The sequence below is a fragment of the Palaemon carinicauda genome, chromosome 43 (assembly GCF_036898095.1).
Source record: "Palaemon carinicauda isolate YSFRI2023 chromosome 43, ASM3689809v2, whole genome shotgun sequence".
NCBI lineage: Eukaryota > Metazoa > Arthropoda > Malacostraca > Decapoda > Palaemonidae > Palaemon > Palaemon carinicauda.
This window is the reverse complement of record NC_090767.1, coordinates 21,011,914-21,028,894: the sequence shown is the minus strand read 5'-3', so window position 1 is coordinate 21,028,894 and position 16,981 is coordinate 21,011,914. Positions and strand designations below refer to the sequence as shown.

The window sequence follows — 16,981 nt, the reverse complement described above, 5'->3', positions numbered from 1 at the left end:
ATAGAGAGAGAGAGAGAGAGAGAGAGAGATTGCCCTAGCTAGCTGAACACTTCATGGAGAGAGAGAGAGAGAGAGAGAGAGGAGAGAGAGTGAGTGAGAGAGAGATTGCCCTAGCTAGCTGAACACTTCATGGAGAGAGAGAGAGAGAGAGAGAGAGATTGCCCTAGCTAGCTGAACACTTCATGGAGAGAGAGAGAGAGAGAGAGAGAGAGAGATTGCCCTAGCTAGCTGAACACTTCATGGAGAGAGAGAGAGAGAGAGAGAGAGAGAGATTGCCCTAGCTAGCTGAACACTTCAATGGAGAGAGAGAGAGAGAGAGAGAGAGAGATTGCCTTAGCTAGCTGGACATTACCCTAGAGACTGACCATAAATATATATGATCAGAGCCCAAGCCCCCCTCTACAACCAAGCTAGGACCAGGGAGGGACAATAATGGCTGCTGATGAGTCAGCAGGTAGACCTATAGGTTCCCCAAAACACCTCATTTTTAGTTCACAAGGAAGGTGAGGTTGCAGACACTACAGGAAACTATTGAGCTTTAGCGGGACTCGAACCCTTGTCCGGCGATGCGCCAGGCAGGGATGTTTCCAATAGGCCACCACAACCATCTATGTACTTTTGGTCTAATTACTCCGTATTTGCTATTGCCTTCCCCTACTGCAACCCACAGCAGTTGACTATTAATCATTTACACAAGATAAAAAAGCAGTTCCGGTAGGCCCTGCTGCTGCCTCCGGTGCCTTAGATGACCGCGGAGGTAGCAGCAGTAGGGGATTTGGCATTATGAAGCTTCATCTGTGGTGGATAACGGGGGAGGGTGGGCTGTGGCACCCCTAGCAGTACCAGCTGAACTCGGTTGAGTCCCTTGTTAGGCTGGGAGGAACGTAGAGAGTAGAGGTCCCCTTTTTGTTTTGTTTCATTTGTTGATGTCGGCTACCCCCCAAAATTGGGGAAGTGTCTTGGTATATGTATGTATGTATGTAAAAAAGCTATCAGTGCGCAGGTTGGCCAATGGCTTCAGCAGACATTCAGTCAGCCGGTGATGTTCCAATATTTGATCTACCGAGCTGTGTTTTTGGCTCCTCTGGGGCTCGCTTCGCCCGCAAAGAACCAAAAACATCACTGCTCTTATGTACTGTGAAGCGGTACATGTAAGAGCTGCGCTCGCCTGCCCTGTTGGTCTTTATTTCGGGGATATTTTTAAAACATAATGGTATTAACTCCGTACAATCTACTCGTAGATTAGTTGTCATAAATAGCTGATCACTGTCATAGATTAGTTAATCGCAGAATTTTGATAGATATAGAGCTGCACTTGCCTGCCCGTTTGTTTTTGGGGATATTTTTTAAAACTTCTAACGGTTTTCGCTCCGCACATTCTACTCATAGATCAGGTGCCATAAATAGCAGATCACCATTATAGAATAGATCGCAGACTTTTGGTAGATGACATATTGGAAGAGCACCCAATCAACCGCTGCCTTATGGGAGAGTTGGTAGTCGGCTTGACTGTGACTCAGATTGTCCATATCACGCATTTATTCATAACGAGTCACCTCTATTTCACAGTCTTTCATTCATTGATGCCATAATGATTCAAGCACATCATGCACCGATAACATTACTACCTTGCGTGCATTTTTTTTCGTTGCTCTTCCCCACGGTCGTAAACTTCTGACGAATGTTCCTCATTTTATTTTCGAACCAGGAACCGGCACTTTCGGACGCGTCTGCCTCTGCCGGGACAAGGTCACATCCGAGTACCTGGCCATGAAGATCCTGGCTATCACCGACGTCATCCGGCTGAAGCAGGTGGAACACGTCAAGAACGAGAAGAACATCCTGCGATTGGTCGCCCATCCGTTCATAATCAACATGTGAGTACTGTTACTATGGCAGTAGCCATCATGACATTTCATTCATAAAAACCTTACTCTGCTAATACTATAGTTTCCATGTCACTTCATTCATGAAAACTACTATGCAAGTACTATGTTGCCATATCTACCCATTCATAAAAACTCTACTCTACTTATACTATAGTTGCCATGTCTCTCCATTCATAAAAACTCTACTCTGCTAATACCATAGTTGCCATGTCTCTCCATTCATAGAAACTCAACTACTCTGTTTATACTATAGTTGCCATGTCTCTCCATTCATAAAAACTCTACACTGCTAATTCTATAGTTGCCGTGTCACTTCATTCATAAAACTCTACTCTGCTAATACTATAGTTGCTATGTCACTTCATTCATGAAAACTACTATGCAAGTACTATATTGCCATATCTACCCATTCATAAAAACTCTACTCTGCTAATACTATAGTTGCCATGTCTCTCCATTTATAGAAACTCTACTAATCTGTTTATACTATAGTTGCCATGTCTCTCCATTCATTAAAACTCTACTCTGCCAATACTATGTTGCCATGTCTCTCCATTCATAGAAACTCTACTAATCTGTTTATACTATAGTTGCCATGTCTCTCCATTCATTAAAACTCTACTAATCTGCTTATACTATAGTTGCCATGTCTCTCCATTCATAGAAACTCTACTAATCTGCTTATACTATAGTTGCCATGTCTCTCCATTCATTAAAACTCTACTCTGCTAATACTATGTTGCCATGTCTACCCAATCATAAAAACTGGGTACTATTACTACTACTACTATTACTACTACGATGTCTCTTCATTGAAAAAAAGATTCTCTGCTTTGGTTATCGTCTCTGTCAACGTATTAGAATGAGCTTTTTGAGAATGGACTGTTGAGCCAATTATCCTTTAGGGAAGTGAGGTGTGTATAATAGTGAAAACAGCCAGTAGTTGGATAGCTGTAGGTCTTTGGAAGTTCTCTGCACAGAGATCTCATTCATGATTTATTCCGTGTTTTTTTTTATCAGGTCTAATCTTGATTAACTCTGTTTTTATTATATTTCAATTAATATTTTCACTCGATTTATTCGGCTTGTTATAAATAAATCTATTCAGAATTAATTCTCTTTCTCTGCTAAGAATTTATTTGGTAATTTATTCCTGTTTTCTAAGTAACAAAATTATTTAAATACCGGTAATTTATTCTTGTTTTCTAAGTAAACAAATTCATTTCATTAGTTTGTTATTTTTTCTTATGTAAACAAATTTATTTCAATAATTTATTTCTTTTTTCCTAGGTAAACAAATTCATTTCAGTAATTTATTCCTTTTTTCTAGGTAAACATATTTATTTCAATAATTTATTGCTTTTTTCTAGGCAAACAAATTTATTTCAATAATTTATTCCTGTTTTCTAAGTAACAAAGTTAATTAAATAATTTATTTTTTTCTAAGTAAACAAATTTATTTCATTAGATTATTCTTTTATCTATGTAAACTAATTTATTTCAATAATTTGTTCCTTTTTTCTAGGTAAACAAATTTATTTCAATAATTTTTTCCTTTTTTTCTAGGTAAACAAATTTATTCCTTTATCTATGTAAACTAATTTATTTCAATAATTTATTCATGTTTTCTTGGTAAAGAAATTTATAACTTTATGTAAACTAATTTATTTCAATAATTTATTCATGTTTTCTAGGTAAACAAATTTATTCCGTTATCTACGTAAACTAATTTATTTCAATAATTTATTCCTTTTTTCTAGGTAAACAAATTTATTCCTTTATCTATGTAAACTAATTTATTTCAATAATTTATTCCTTTTTTCTAGGTAAACAAATTTATTCCTTTATCTATGTAAACTAATTTATTTCAATAATTTATTCATGTTTTCTAGGTAAACAAATTTATTCCGTTATCTGCGTAAACTAATTTATTTCAATAATTTATTCCTTTTTTCTAGGTAAACAAATTTATTCCTTTATCTATGTAAACTAATTTATTTCAATAATTTATTCCTTTTTTCTAGGTAAACAAATTTATTCCTTTATCTATGTAAACTAATTTATTTCAATAATTTATTCCTTTTTTCTAGGTAAACAAATTTATTTTGATAATTTATTCCTGTTCATAAACATATGAATTTATTCCAGAGTTATTTTCTACTATCAGTTAAGATTTGATATAGAGAATTTATTCCCATATTCAATGAAATTTTCACTAAGATTACTCTTATCACTGGAACAGAATAAACTCAATTTGTTTCAGCCACAGAATAAAATTAAAGACAAGATTTATTCTAAGCACGGAATAAATTTTGCAATGTTTTTAGACATGAGAAACTTAATGTTTATTTCAGAGTATATTTTAAAACATTCCTATTAGCCAAAGAATAAACTAAACAAGATTTATTTCAGTTATAAATAACCTTGACAAAGATTTATTTTAGGTAAAAAAAATAAACTTGTCAAGATTTATTTTAGGTAACAAAATAAATTTGTCAAAATATTATTTTAGGTCAAAAAATAATCTTAATGAAAAGTATTAAGCCAGTGAATAAATTTGATAGGATTTATTCTGGGTTCAGAATAAATTTGCCTAGAATAACCTGACATGATTGATCTCAGGCACTGAATAAGCATGACGGTTTATTCCACGCAAAGAATAAACATAAAGAAATTTATTCAAAGCAGAGAATAAACATGAAAATTTATTCCAAGCATAAACATGTCTTTATTCCAGCTAAATAATAAACATGACAATTTATTCAAAGCAGAGAATAAACTCGACAAAATATATTCCAGGTACTGGCACCACAGAGACGAACGTTTCCTCTACATGCTGTTTGAGTACGTCTGCGGGGGCGAGCTCTTTTCCTATCTCAGAAATGCCGGAAAATTCCCTATGACAACAGGTGAGACCCTCGACTGTTCTACAGTTGTTTGGCGTTGGGGTTACCCTTGTATTTAACGTCGTCTTTTCCCTCCCGAGTTATTTGTTGCTGCTCCACGCTTTAGTTAACATCATCTTCCTCCTCCCAAGTTATTTGTTGCTGCTACACGCTTTAGTTAACATCGTCTTCCCCCTTACGAGTTATTTGTTGCCGATACACGCTGTAGTTAATGTCATCTTCCCCTTCCCTGGTTATCTGTTGCTGCTACACACTTTAGTTAACATCGTTTTCCTCCTCCTGAGTTAGCTTTAGTTAACATCGTCTTCCCCCTCCCGAGTTATTTGTTGCTGCTACACGCTTTAGTTAACATCATCTTCCTCCTCCCGAGTTATTTGTTGCTGATACACGCTGTAGTTAACATCATCTTCCTCCTCCCAAGTTATTTGTTGCTGCTCCACGCTTTAGTTAACATCGTCTTCCTCCTCCCGAGTTATTTGTTGCTGCTACACGCTTTAGTTAACATCATCTTCCTCCTCCCGAGTTATTTGTTGCTGCTACACACTGTAGTTAACGTCATCTTCCTCCTCCCGAGTTATTTGTTGCTGATACATGCTGTAGTTAACATCGTCTTCTACCTCCCGAGTTATTTGTTGCTGCTACACGCTTTAGTTAACATCGTCTTCCTCCTCCCGAGTTATTTGTTGCTGCTACACGCTTTAGTTAACATCGTCTTCCTCTTCCCGAGTTATTTGTTGCTGCTACACGCTTTAGTTAACGTCGTCTTCCCCCTCCCGAGTTATTGGTTGCTGCTACACGCTTTACTTAACATCATCTTCCTCCTCCCGAGTTATTTGTTGCTGCTACACGCTTTAGTTAACATCGTCTTCCTCCTCCCGAGTTATTTGTTGCTGCTACACACTGTAATTAACGTTGTCTTCCTCCTCCCAAGTTATTTGTTGCTGCTACACGCTTTAGTTAACATCGTCTTCCCCCTTACGAGTTATTTGTTGCCGATACACGCTGTAGTTAATGTCATCTTCCCCTTCCCTGGTTATCTGTTGCTGCTACACACTTTAGTTAACATCGTTTTCCTCCTCCTGAGTTAGCTTTAGTTAACATCGTCTTCCCCCTCCCGAGTTATTTGTTGCTGCTACACGCTTTAGTTAACATCATCTTCCTCCTCCCGAGTTATTTGTTGCTGATACACGCTGTAGTTAACATCATCTTCCTCCTCCCAAGTTATTTGTTGCTGCTCCACGCTTTAGTTAACATCGTCTTCCTCCTCCCGAGTTATTTGTTGCTGCTACACGCTTTAGTTAACATCATCTTCCTCCTCCCGAGTTATTTGTTGCTGCTACACACTGTAGTTAACGTCATCTTCCTCCTCCCGAGTTATTTGTTGCTGATACATGCTGTAGTTAACATCGTCTTCTACCTCCCGAGTTATTTGTTGCTGCTACACGCTTTAGTTAACATCGTCTTCCTCCTCCCGAGTTATTTGTTGCTGCTACACGCTTTAGTTAACATCGTCTTCCTCTTCCCGAGTTATTTGTTGCTGCTACACGCTTTAGTTAACGTCGTCTTCCCCCTCCCGAGTTATTGGTTGCTGCTACACGCTTTACTTAACATCATCTTCCTCCTCCCGAGTTATTTGTTGCTGCTACACGCTTTAGTTAACATCGTCTTCCTCCTCCCGAGTTATTTGTTGCTGCTACACACTGTAATTAACGTTGTCTTCCTCCTCCCGAGTTATTTGTTGCTGCTACATGCTGTACTTAACATCGTCTTCCTCCTTCCGAGTTATTTGTTGCTGCTACATGCTGTACTTAACATCGTCTTCCTCCTTCTGAGTTATTTGTTGCTGCTACATGCTGTAGTTAATGTCATCTTCCCCTTCCCTGGTTATTTGTTGCTGCTACACGCTGTAGTTAACATCGTCTTCCCCCTTCCGAGTTATTTGTTGCTGCTACATGCTGTAGTTAATGTCATCTTCCTCCTTCCGAGTTATTTGTTGCTGCTACACGCTTTAGTTAACATTATCTTCTTCCTCCCGAGTTATTTGTTACTGCTACACACTGTAGTTAACATCATCTTCCCCCTCCTGAGTTATTTGTTGCTGCTACACACTTTAGTTAACATCTTCCTCCTCCCGAGTTATTTGTTGCTGCTACACGCTGTAGTTAACATCGTCTTCCTCCTCCCGAGTTATTTGTTGCTGATACATGCTGTAGTTAATGTCATCTTCCCCCTCTCGGGTTATTTGTTGGTGCTACACGTCATAGTTCACATTATCTTCTTCCTCCTCCCTAGTTATTTGTTGTTGCTATACGCTGTAATGTTGTCTCACCCCTCACGAGTTATTTTTTACTGCTACACGATGTGGTTAACGTCATGGTGGCTTTTGTTTCAATTAATTTTCTATAAAAATGTCTTTCAAATGGCCCCTATCTCTCTTGTTCTTAAGTCTCGTCTGGTCTGATGACCTATTAGCCCAATATATTTCCTGTATATGTTTTCCATGCTCTAGTGCTGAAATATATTGGGATAGATCTATTAAATACCCATAAGTTTTGATTCATATACCCCAGGGTGTTGATTCATGTATATGGGATAGTTTAGGTTTATAGTAAGCTGCGTGGTGTGTACTGTAAGGACACCGCTCCCTTCGTCGTCCAGAAAATCGACAAACTGTTTATTTATTTGAATTCTCCTTTCGCCACACCGTGGTTTCCCATGTATATGTATTCCGCTCTATCAGAGCTACATTTTGACATATGTATCATTTCATTACACGTTTCTGTTAACTCACAATTCGTATATTTGTAAGTGTAAGAAAACACATATATTTTGGCGGGCAATTCAATCTGATTTGGCGCCAGCGCCCTCCTACCTTTCTGTCCGCACCTTGTAATATACTCCCACGCACATTTGAATAATTCAGTGAAGAAAGAGAAAGAATAGGAAGAAAGCTCCACGATTTCTTATATTCAAAACAGAAAGACGATGGGTTAAGGTCTTCTGTCCATCATTTCTTGTCATCTTTTATCCGCTTCTTTCTTTCCTGTCATCGAAATCATGACTTGGCGGTAGGTGCTACGAATCTTTCACAACATTGTAAAACGTTCTCGTTTTTTCGGCTGTAGGGAGAAAATGATACGTTCTCTGAATCTTCAGTAACAATGTTTTCATTCACTTAGTATTAGGGAGAGAATGGTATGTATTACGAATCTCTCACAACATTCTAAAATATTATAGTTTTCTCAACTGTAGGAAGAGAATGTTAGATGCTATGAATCTCTTTCAACAATCCAAAATTTTCTTTTTCAGATGTGACTGATAACAGTTCACTTTAAATGTACGACAAGAGGTACAGTGGTACCTTCTGTGTTCGTCTGTACTCATTCCAGGAGATTGCGAGGTCCCAAATATTTTCACATATGATTTTCATCATCGAAAGCATTCAGAAATTTCAAATGTTTTAAGTCAATGAAGGGAGATGGTTCTAGAACCTATAGTCCATTTCTTTTAGCGATGCATATTTGCACCGACTCGCGGCGGTGCCCTTTTAGCTCGGAAAAGTTTCCGTATCACTGATTGGTTGGACAAGATAATTCTAACCAATCAGCGACCAGGAAACTTTTCCGAGCTAAAAGGGCACCGCCGCGAGTCGGTGCAAATATGCATCGCTAAAAGAAATGGACTATAGTGGTCATGGCAGGTGCTACAAATCTCTCGCAACATTCTGAAAAATCCTCGCTCTCTTTCCCAGCGCTGTTCTACGCCTCGGAGATCGTCAGCGCCCTCGAGTACCTCCATTCCTTATCCGTCGTGTACAGAGACCTCAAGCCGGAGAATCTACTGCTGGACAGAGACGGGCATCTGAAGATCACAGATTTTGGCTTCGCCAAGAAGCTCACCGACAGGTAGGTTTGACCTGGGTTTTTGGAAACGAGAAACTCAATTATCTATTAATTCCGTTTTATTTGTTTACTCATTTGGAGTTCATAGGAAAAGTGTTCATTTATTTCTATGGTTACATAAAATTCCCAGTTGAATAGCAACTGTAGCTTATTTTATGTTTATTATTTAGTTTAAGAGACCCAAGCGTCAGTGGTGGCTCATAGCTGACGTTAGTGAGTATGTTGCTTCAGGAAATTTTTAAGCCATTGTTTTAAAATTGTGTAAAAGGAAACAAACTTATATGAAAATATTATATAAAGATAGTAGAATCATAACGCAGTTCTGGTAGGCCCTGCTGCTGCCTCCGATGCCTTAGATGACCGCGGAGGTAGCAGCAGTAGGGGATTCAGCGTTATGAAGCTTCATCTGTGGTGGATAATGTGGGAGGGTGGGCTGTGTCACCCTAGCAGTACCAGCTGAACTCGGTTGAGTCCCTTGTTAGGCTGGGAGGAACGTAGAGAGTAGAGGTCCCCTTTTTTGTTTTTGTTTCATTTGTTGATGTCGGCTACCCCCCAAAATTGGGGGAAGTGCCTTGGTATATGTATGTATGTAGAATCATGAACAGAATAAAATCAAACAAATTTGACTTACTAGCTTGATTTGCTAGCTTGTAGTAGTCTACTGAAAATGTCTCTTGACTAGAAGTTTGAGACCTGCTATAGCTCTATAGTTTCTTGTATATGCAACCACACCATTTTTATGAGCTATTGATGGGGGTTTTGAGAAGCCTATAGATCTACTTACTGTGTCATCAGCAGCCATTGCATGGCCCTCATTGTTCCTAGCTTGGTGGAAAGGTCGCTTGGGCGCAGATCATATGTGTATATAGTCAGTCTCAACGATATTAGAGAACCATGACTTACGAACGTCACCTGTGTGTGACACTGTGAACGTTGTAGAGCACACCCCTCGCTTGTAGCTCGTTTGTACATTGTTTATATGCCAAATACAAATGGAAATCGTTCCTACGTGACCTTTAAAGTTTTGATCCATTCATTTTCAAATGAATTATATGATTGTTTAATTTGCTCACTGGTCATCATCATGGTTCCCTATTGTCTTTCGAGACTTCCCCTGAATCACAAAGGGGGAAAAATCTTATTTTTTAAATCCTGGCGGTAATACTAACCGGAAGGGAAGTGATAATCTAATTCTATACACGAGCCGCCCCTGTGAAAATAATGATATAATTACATACATGAGCCGTCACTGTGAAAATAGTATGATTCTATATACAACTGCCACTGTGAAAATAATGATATGATTACATACACGAGCCGTCACTGTGAAAATAGTATGATTCTATATACAACTGCCACTGTGAAAATAATAATATACTCCCATATATGAGCCACCACCGTGAAATATGTCGACTGGGCATGTCGGCTTTGCCACGCTCCAGCTCGTTCTTTCCTCAGTAATACATCGTCACTCGAGTTTTCCTTTGTTTCCGCAGGACATGGACGCTGTGTGGGACGCCCGAGTACTTGGCTCCCGAAATCATCCAGAGTAAAGGACACAACAAGGCTGTCGATTGGTGGGCTCTCGGTCAGTACGGGGAGCTCCTCCGGCATTTGATAGAAACCTTGAGGATCTTTGGCTTTTCTATAAGAGGGCTTTCATTGTTATAATTATTATTACAGGGAAATTGAGAAGTAAATTGAAAGATGGAGGGACATATAGATAAATAAAATAACATTCAATGAAACAAATTGAATTTTAACCAATTTTGTTCAGTTTTGCTTATGTAGTAATACCCTGTCCTATGTGATCCTTAGCACCTGTCAGAGCAAAGGATTTAAGCATAAACTCAAGTTTTAAAATGATTTATTCTAAATGTCTGTTTATCTCATTACCAGAAGTCGTAATGCAATGCAAATAAGAATTACTGTACAACATAGCAATAAGTATTGTTTATTCACAGATAGAGTACAATTAAACAAAGTCGTACTCACAATTCTTAACGAATCGTGACCCTTGGAATGTCGTAACCCTCATGCTTCATTATTGTTGAATTTGATCGACGAAATCAGGTCAAACATTGATCAAATTAGCAAAATGGTTTCCAGGTTGAGATTGCATAATAGATAAGATCAGTTTGGTGATAGGTTGAAACAGTTCGCCTTACATATGTCAGGTTATGTCAGTAAAAGATTGAAATAGTTGATAAGGACATGGTCATCTTTTTGATGATGCCAAAAATTCCCTTGAATTATCTACTGTAACTTTTATTATGATCAACTGTAGTAACTTATTAAGTAATTTGATCCCCTATACATACAGTCGTCCCTCACTATTGGTGTGTTTGATATTTTGCGGCGTTTAATGTTCGCGGAGTTCAATATTTGCGGATTTTATTATTCGTAGCCAGACAAGTAAGGCAAAATAATGGTAGAGTTTTAGCCCTTTTTATAGACTTTCTTTTCTGTTATATCAGGAAATTGGTATCCAGGAATGTTATTAAGGTATTGCAGTATGCAAACGTCCTCAAATGTTGATTGTATTGTATGTTGGAGAAGTGTCAGCCAGTTGGATAGATGTAGGAGTTTGAAAAAAGAGCTCTATAAATATTTTAAAGTTGTGTTAGCGAATATCCATTCAACTTTCAGAGATTCAAAATATTAGTAAATTTTTTTGGCTAATTTCATATAGTTAATTTTGACGTCTGTATATATTTTATCATCTTTATTCAGACATAAAACAACGTAATCATCCTAATACAGAAAAGGCGGCCCATTTATCTAAACCTGCGTCCTATTTCCAGGCATCCTAATATACGAGATGCTGGCCGGCTACCCTCCGTTCTTCGACGACAACCCCTTCGGCATCTACGAAAAAATTCTGGGCGGACGCGTCGAGTGGCCGAGACACCTTGACGCGACCGCGAAGGATCTCATCAAGAAGCTGCTGACGCAGGACCGCACAAAGCGGCTGGGGAACATGAAGGTAACTCGGCCTTCTCTGTACGGATCCACGACGCGTCTCGTTTCAGAGAGGACACTCGCTTTCGTAGATGGAGACAGCGTGGGTTGTGTGAGGGTGGTTAGGTTAAATCCTCTCATTTGTATTTAGTCAAATTAATTGAATTTCCAGGTTGTTTATCTATGATATTTTTCTTATTAATTTTGAACGGTTGGGAAGAAGTTCTCATGAGCTAATGAACAGTAGCCAAAGGTGTCATCACTAGAAACATCCCTGGCACTAAGACAATTGCAACTCGATTGCAAGAAAAAGAATAGTGGGTTGGAAGGTGGTATGTACAATATCATTATTGCTACTTTACTTAAAGTGTGCTAGTGAAGGGAATTCTCATTAGGTAGTTTTGACGATGCAGCTTTTTTGAGAACAACCGAGTTAAGATGATACTGGAATTCCATCAGTGGTGAGAGCTGTAAGAAGCTGATATACCAACACTATTAGCCGCGACGTCCACGAAGGCATACCGAGATAAAGGAGCCATAATCGGGAGAGTTGAAGAGATCCTTCATCTTCTCCCAGATGATAGGCAGGGTAGAGAGGATAGAGGGGGTAATGGAGAGGGAGAAGAGAGGGACTGATAGCCTGAGAGGATAGGTATTAAGGAAGTCCGAGTTAGAGAGATAATAGATCAACTAGAGGTCCCTGGATGAGAGGTTAGGTTAAAGGTAGAGTCATTAAGTTAAAGGCAGAGCCATTAAGTTAAAGGTAGAGTCATTAAGTTAAAGGCAGAGTCATTAAGTTAAAGGCAGAGCCATTAAGTTAAAGGCAGAGTCATTAAGTTAAAGATAGTGTCTTTAAGTTAAAGGCAGAGTCATTAAGTTAAAGGCAGAGTCATTAAGTTAAAGGCAGAGTCATTAAGTTAAAGATAGTGTCATTAAGTTAAAGGCAGAGTCATTAAGTTAAAGGCAGAGTCATTAAGTTAAAGGTAGAGCCATTAAGTTAAAGGTAGAGTCATTAAGTTAAAGGCAGAGTCATTAAGTTAAAGGCAGAGTCATCAAGTTAAAGGCAGAGTCATTAAGTGAAAGGCAGAGCCATTAAGTTAAAGGCAGAGTCATTAAGTGAAAGGCAGAGTCATTAAGTTAAAGGTAGAGCCATTAAGTTAAAGGCAGAGTCATTAAGTTAAAGGTAGAGTCATTAAGTTAAAGGTAGAGCCATTAAGTTAAAGGCAGAGTCATTAAGTTAAAGGCAGAGCCATTAAGTTAAAGGCAGAGTCATTAAGTTAAAGGTAGAGCCATTAAGTTAAAGGTAGAGCCATTAAGTTGAAGTTAGAGCCATTAAGTTAAAGGTAGAGTCATTAAGTTAAAGGTAGAGTCATTAAGTTAAAGGTAGAGCCATTAAGTTAAAGGCAGAGCCATCAAGTTAAAGGCAGAGCCAAGCACTCATTGCTCATCCTAGTCTCCGAGTTCTATCTACGTACGATGCATTGATCCACCTTACGATATTTCTCCGACGTCTCGATTGGTTAAGAGTCTAAAACTGGTGACTGCGCCAAACGGTAATACGCTGAATTTGCTTTATTCGGTTGAGAGTTTATAAGACTGATATAGTTGAGTCAATGTTTTGTTCATATGTTTATCAAGATGATACAGAATAAATCTTAAATAATGGGCTACTGTGTTGGATGATGTGAGAAAACTCTAGTGTGTATTCACGTATCGTACGCGTCAAGAATAGAATTTCAATACGCGTATGAGGAGACTTACTGAGCTTTTCTCTAACTTATCGTTTCAAAACTAGAATATAATTTCCACAGTGTTTCAGTCTACGTCAAAACAGAAATAAATCCATTGTTTTTTTGTAATGCATTGGGAAAGAACTAAATCTCTTTTCGTGTAATGTATTATTAAAGAACTTGGATATCATTTGAAAGTGAGTCATAAAGATTGTTATTTGGGAGGTTTTTTCACCTCTTTGGTTCTCAAACTTCAAAATTCCTTTTCCAACTCATGGTCTGTTTTATAATAAAATGTTTGTAGAGAATAGAAGATTAAATGGAAGCAAAATATATTGTCAGATCAGTAGAAAAGTAAATATCAACAGTTGATATCACTGGAGTTCATATTTTGGTTGTAATTGGTCCGGAAAAGGAAATATAAACAACTGATATCACTGGATTTCATATTTTGGTTGTGATTGGTCAGCAGAAAAGTAAATATCAACAGCTGATATCACTGGAGTTCATATTTTGATTGTGATTGGTCAGGACAAAAGTAAATTTCAACAGCTGATATCACTGGATTTCATATTTTGATTGTGATTGGTCAGCAGAAAAGTAAATATCAACAGTTGATATCACTGGATATCTTATTTTGATTGTGATTGGTCAGGATAAAAGTAAACACAACCAGTAATTATCCTTTCCAATTCTATCTTGTTTCTCATTGGCTAATACCACACGATTCTCTCACTCGACAGAATGGTGCCGAAGATGTCAAAAAACACAGATTTTTCAAGAACACCGATTGGGAGGACGTCTTCCAAAGAAAATTGAAGGTAAGAATTCCCTCAGGGTTGCGTCATAACACTGGCGTATTGGTGCTTTCGCCTTAGTGTGTTTTACAGCATAGTATACTATCTTCACAATATCGTATTTCAGACCAATATAAACGAAATTTCCCCCCATAAATCAAATTGATTGGACATCTATGATAAGAATGGTTACGCCCGTCCCAACCACATAGTCCAGTAGTGTTGTCTTTGGGGACATCTCTACAAAACACTAAATAACCAGTAACTTTCTTAGGGCCTGGAATTACTCGTGACTCCTTCTTCTCTTTATAAACATAACACGAGACTTAAACATCTAAGAAAATAATGTTCATTGATTCTTAATAAGCTAAGAATAAAGGCCTTATAATTTCTCTAAACAATGAGCAATGAATTAAGGGATAAATGATGAAATACTGTTAGGAAATAAGCACAAATTCAGTGTGAAATCATTTGGGCACAACAGCATTAATTAACAAGTAGATTTCTAAAAGAGAAAAAACTATCAGTGATTATTTAAAGCCTGAATCAAATGAATTGTTCAATTATACAACATAAAATATTTGAAAAGTACTGTATTATATCATGAATTTTCCGACATATTATTGATTGATATCCCTTTCTTTAGCTGCCTATTGTATGTCATTAATGAATGTTCCAACTCTATTTTGATTATTATTAATCTTTATTTTCTTCAACCCTTTTCAGCCGCCACTCGTCCCGAAGGTGAGCTACGATGGAGACACGAGGAACTTCGACGACTACCCCGAAAACAACTGGAGATCCTCCGAGGGCGTCTCCGAGGGCGAGCTGGCCATATTCAGCGACTTCTAAGGCTCGGTCGCTGTGAACGTACGATGCCTTATCCTCCTCCACGAGGAAGGAAGCAGGGATGAACACGATGGCCTTGGTGACCATAGATCCTAGAAGTGCAATTAGGCTTAGTCTTCAAATACACGGAAGCAGATAACCCCTCGGCTATGTCACTTTGTGTCAGGGTTTTGATTTCTATTTTTGAGTTTTTTGGTCGGACGATCGTTCGGGAAGCAGCTCGGGTGCCGAGTTTGGCTTCGGAAGATGTGTAGATATTTTATTTAATACTTTTACGTCCCTTTTCTTTTGTAATATACTGTACAGAGATGTGGAATCATTTTCAGCTCTTGTTTTCTTTGCCGTTTCAAAGTTGTCGTTCGGTCCGAGAAAATCTTGCTCAATGATGTTAACACGACGCAAGGAACCGGACGTCGACCGCTCCGACGGCGTTTATTTGGCCGAGTGCCGTGCATTGCAGGATACATTTCGTTGTTATTATTTGGATCAGCTGACTCAGCATTTAACAAGTTTCTTTGCTGACTCAGCATTTAACAAGTTTCTTTGCTGACTCAGCATTTAACAAGTTTCTTTGCCAGACCTCCAAACATTTCTAGTTTTCCGTTGTTTTCAAAATGGCAGCTGCTCTTTCTCCCACAGCTAAAAGTACTGCAGTCGAAAAATGCATCAGATGCCGTCGCAAACGAAGGCAAGGTAGTTATAATGTGGCTGTGATTTTTATTTGATGTAGATAATTGACTTAAAATATGTAACAAGTTTGATATAATAGAAATAAAAATTTCAAGCAGTTACCAGTTCTTTCATTATTAGTCTCCCGACTTTCATACTTCTCTCGGTATCAGCCTCTAATTCCCCACCGTTATCAGTAAGTTAAGTTACCAGTTGTCAGATGTCCCCTCTGTAATCATTATTACTAGCCAAGATACAACCCTAGTTGGAAAAACAGAATGCTATAAGCCCAAGTACTCCAACATGCTAAATAGCTCAATGAGGAAATTAAATAAGGAAACAGAATACTGTGCCCGAGTGTACCCTCACGCCTGAGAACCCTAACCCAAGACAGTGGAAGACCACAGTACAGAGGTTATGGCACTACCCAAGACTAAGAGAACAGTGGATTAATTTTGGCGTGTCCTTCTCCTAGAAGAGCTGCTTACCATAACTAAAATCTCTCTTCTACCTTTACCAAAGGAAAGTAGCCACTAAATTGCAGTGCAGTACTTAAATCCTTGAGTGAGATAAAAGTTTTTGGTTATTTTAGTGTTGTCAGGTGTATGAGGACAGAGGAGAATGTGTAAAGAATAGGCTAGACTATTCGATGTATTTGTAGGCAGAGGAAAAATATCCAAAACAGAGGAATCCAGTGGTACTATCTGGCCAGTCACAGGACCCAATAACACTAGTAGTTTTATGCCTTTTATCAAAGGCATCCTCTTTCACCAAACCTCTTCTCTCCATATCATCCTTCACCTTATGAAGGATATGAAAAAAATCTTATATTATCATTATTACTAGCTCAAGTTACAACCATAGTTCTCTGTCACCTCAATCTTCGCCCAGCTAACAAGTTTCTCTCAAGCTCTCCTCACTCTCTTCCCACCATCCATTCTCAACACATGCCCACACCATCTCAGTCGTGACACGCTTATCATCTCGGTAGTCTTTACTACACCTGCCATTCTTATCATTTCCTCATTTACCAACTTCCCAAGCAGTGATATTCCCATAACCGACCCCAGCCTTCTCTTCTCGGTTCTCTTAAGCTTTCCTTCCTCTTTTCGTCTTGGAGCCCACATCATCACGACCAGTCCAACCAACATCTCCAGGACTCTCTACCTCAGGCACCGAAACATCTCGTGGTATTCTATCATAAGCCTTTTCTAGATATGCAAAAGCATGTTGTTATTATTATTATTGTTGTTGTTGTAATAATAATAATAGTAATAA

General features: G+C 38.4%; 3 protein-coding genes across 55 annotated transcripts in view; 2 read left to right on the top strand and 1 right to left on the bottom strand.

Annotated features, from left to right (window-relative positions):
- Positions 1-16,981, bottom strand: part of LOC137633422 (putative leucine-rich repeat-containing protein DDB_G0290503) — a 549,442-nt gene that overhangs the window by 107,593 nt on the left and 424,868 nt on the right. The window lies entirely within an intron of this gene.
- Positions 1-16,981, top strand: part of LOC137633435 (splicing regulatory glutamine/lysine-rich protein 1-like) — a 408,786-nt gene that overhangs the window by 140,249 nt on the left and 251,556 nt on the right. The gene's annotated exons all lie outside the window — the stretch shown is intronic.
- Pka-C3 (Protein kinase, cAMP-dependent, catalytic subunit 3) lies at positions 1,690-15,775 on the top strand. Its single transcript, XM_068366256.1, has 7 exons — positions 1,690-1,877; positions 4,689-4,798; positions 8,547-8,700; positions 10,194-10,285; positions 11,502-11,683; positions 14,132-14,209; positions 14,912-15,775. Exons 1-7 carry the CDS (start codon positions 1,771-1,773, stop codon positions 15,035-15,037), a joined length of 849 nt encoding a protein of 282 aa, XP_068222357.1. The 5' UTR covers positions 1,690-1,770; the 3' UTR covers positions 15,038-15,775.

Excerpts from the sequence above, each read along its gene's own strand:
- Pka-C3 (XM_068366256.1), top strand. The coding sequence starts at position 1,771 with ATGAAGATCCTGGCTATCACCGACGTCATCCGGCTGAAGCAGGTGGAA. Across the intron at positions 8,701-10,193 it reads GCCAAGAAGCTCACCGACAG|GACATGGACGCTGTGTGGGA; the intron begins GTAGGTTTGACC and ends TTGTTTCCGCAG. Across the intron at positions 14,210-14,911 it reads TCTTCCAAAGAAAATTGAAG|CCGCCACTCGTCCCGAAGGT; the intron begins GTAAGAATTCCC and ends AACCCTTTTCAG.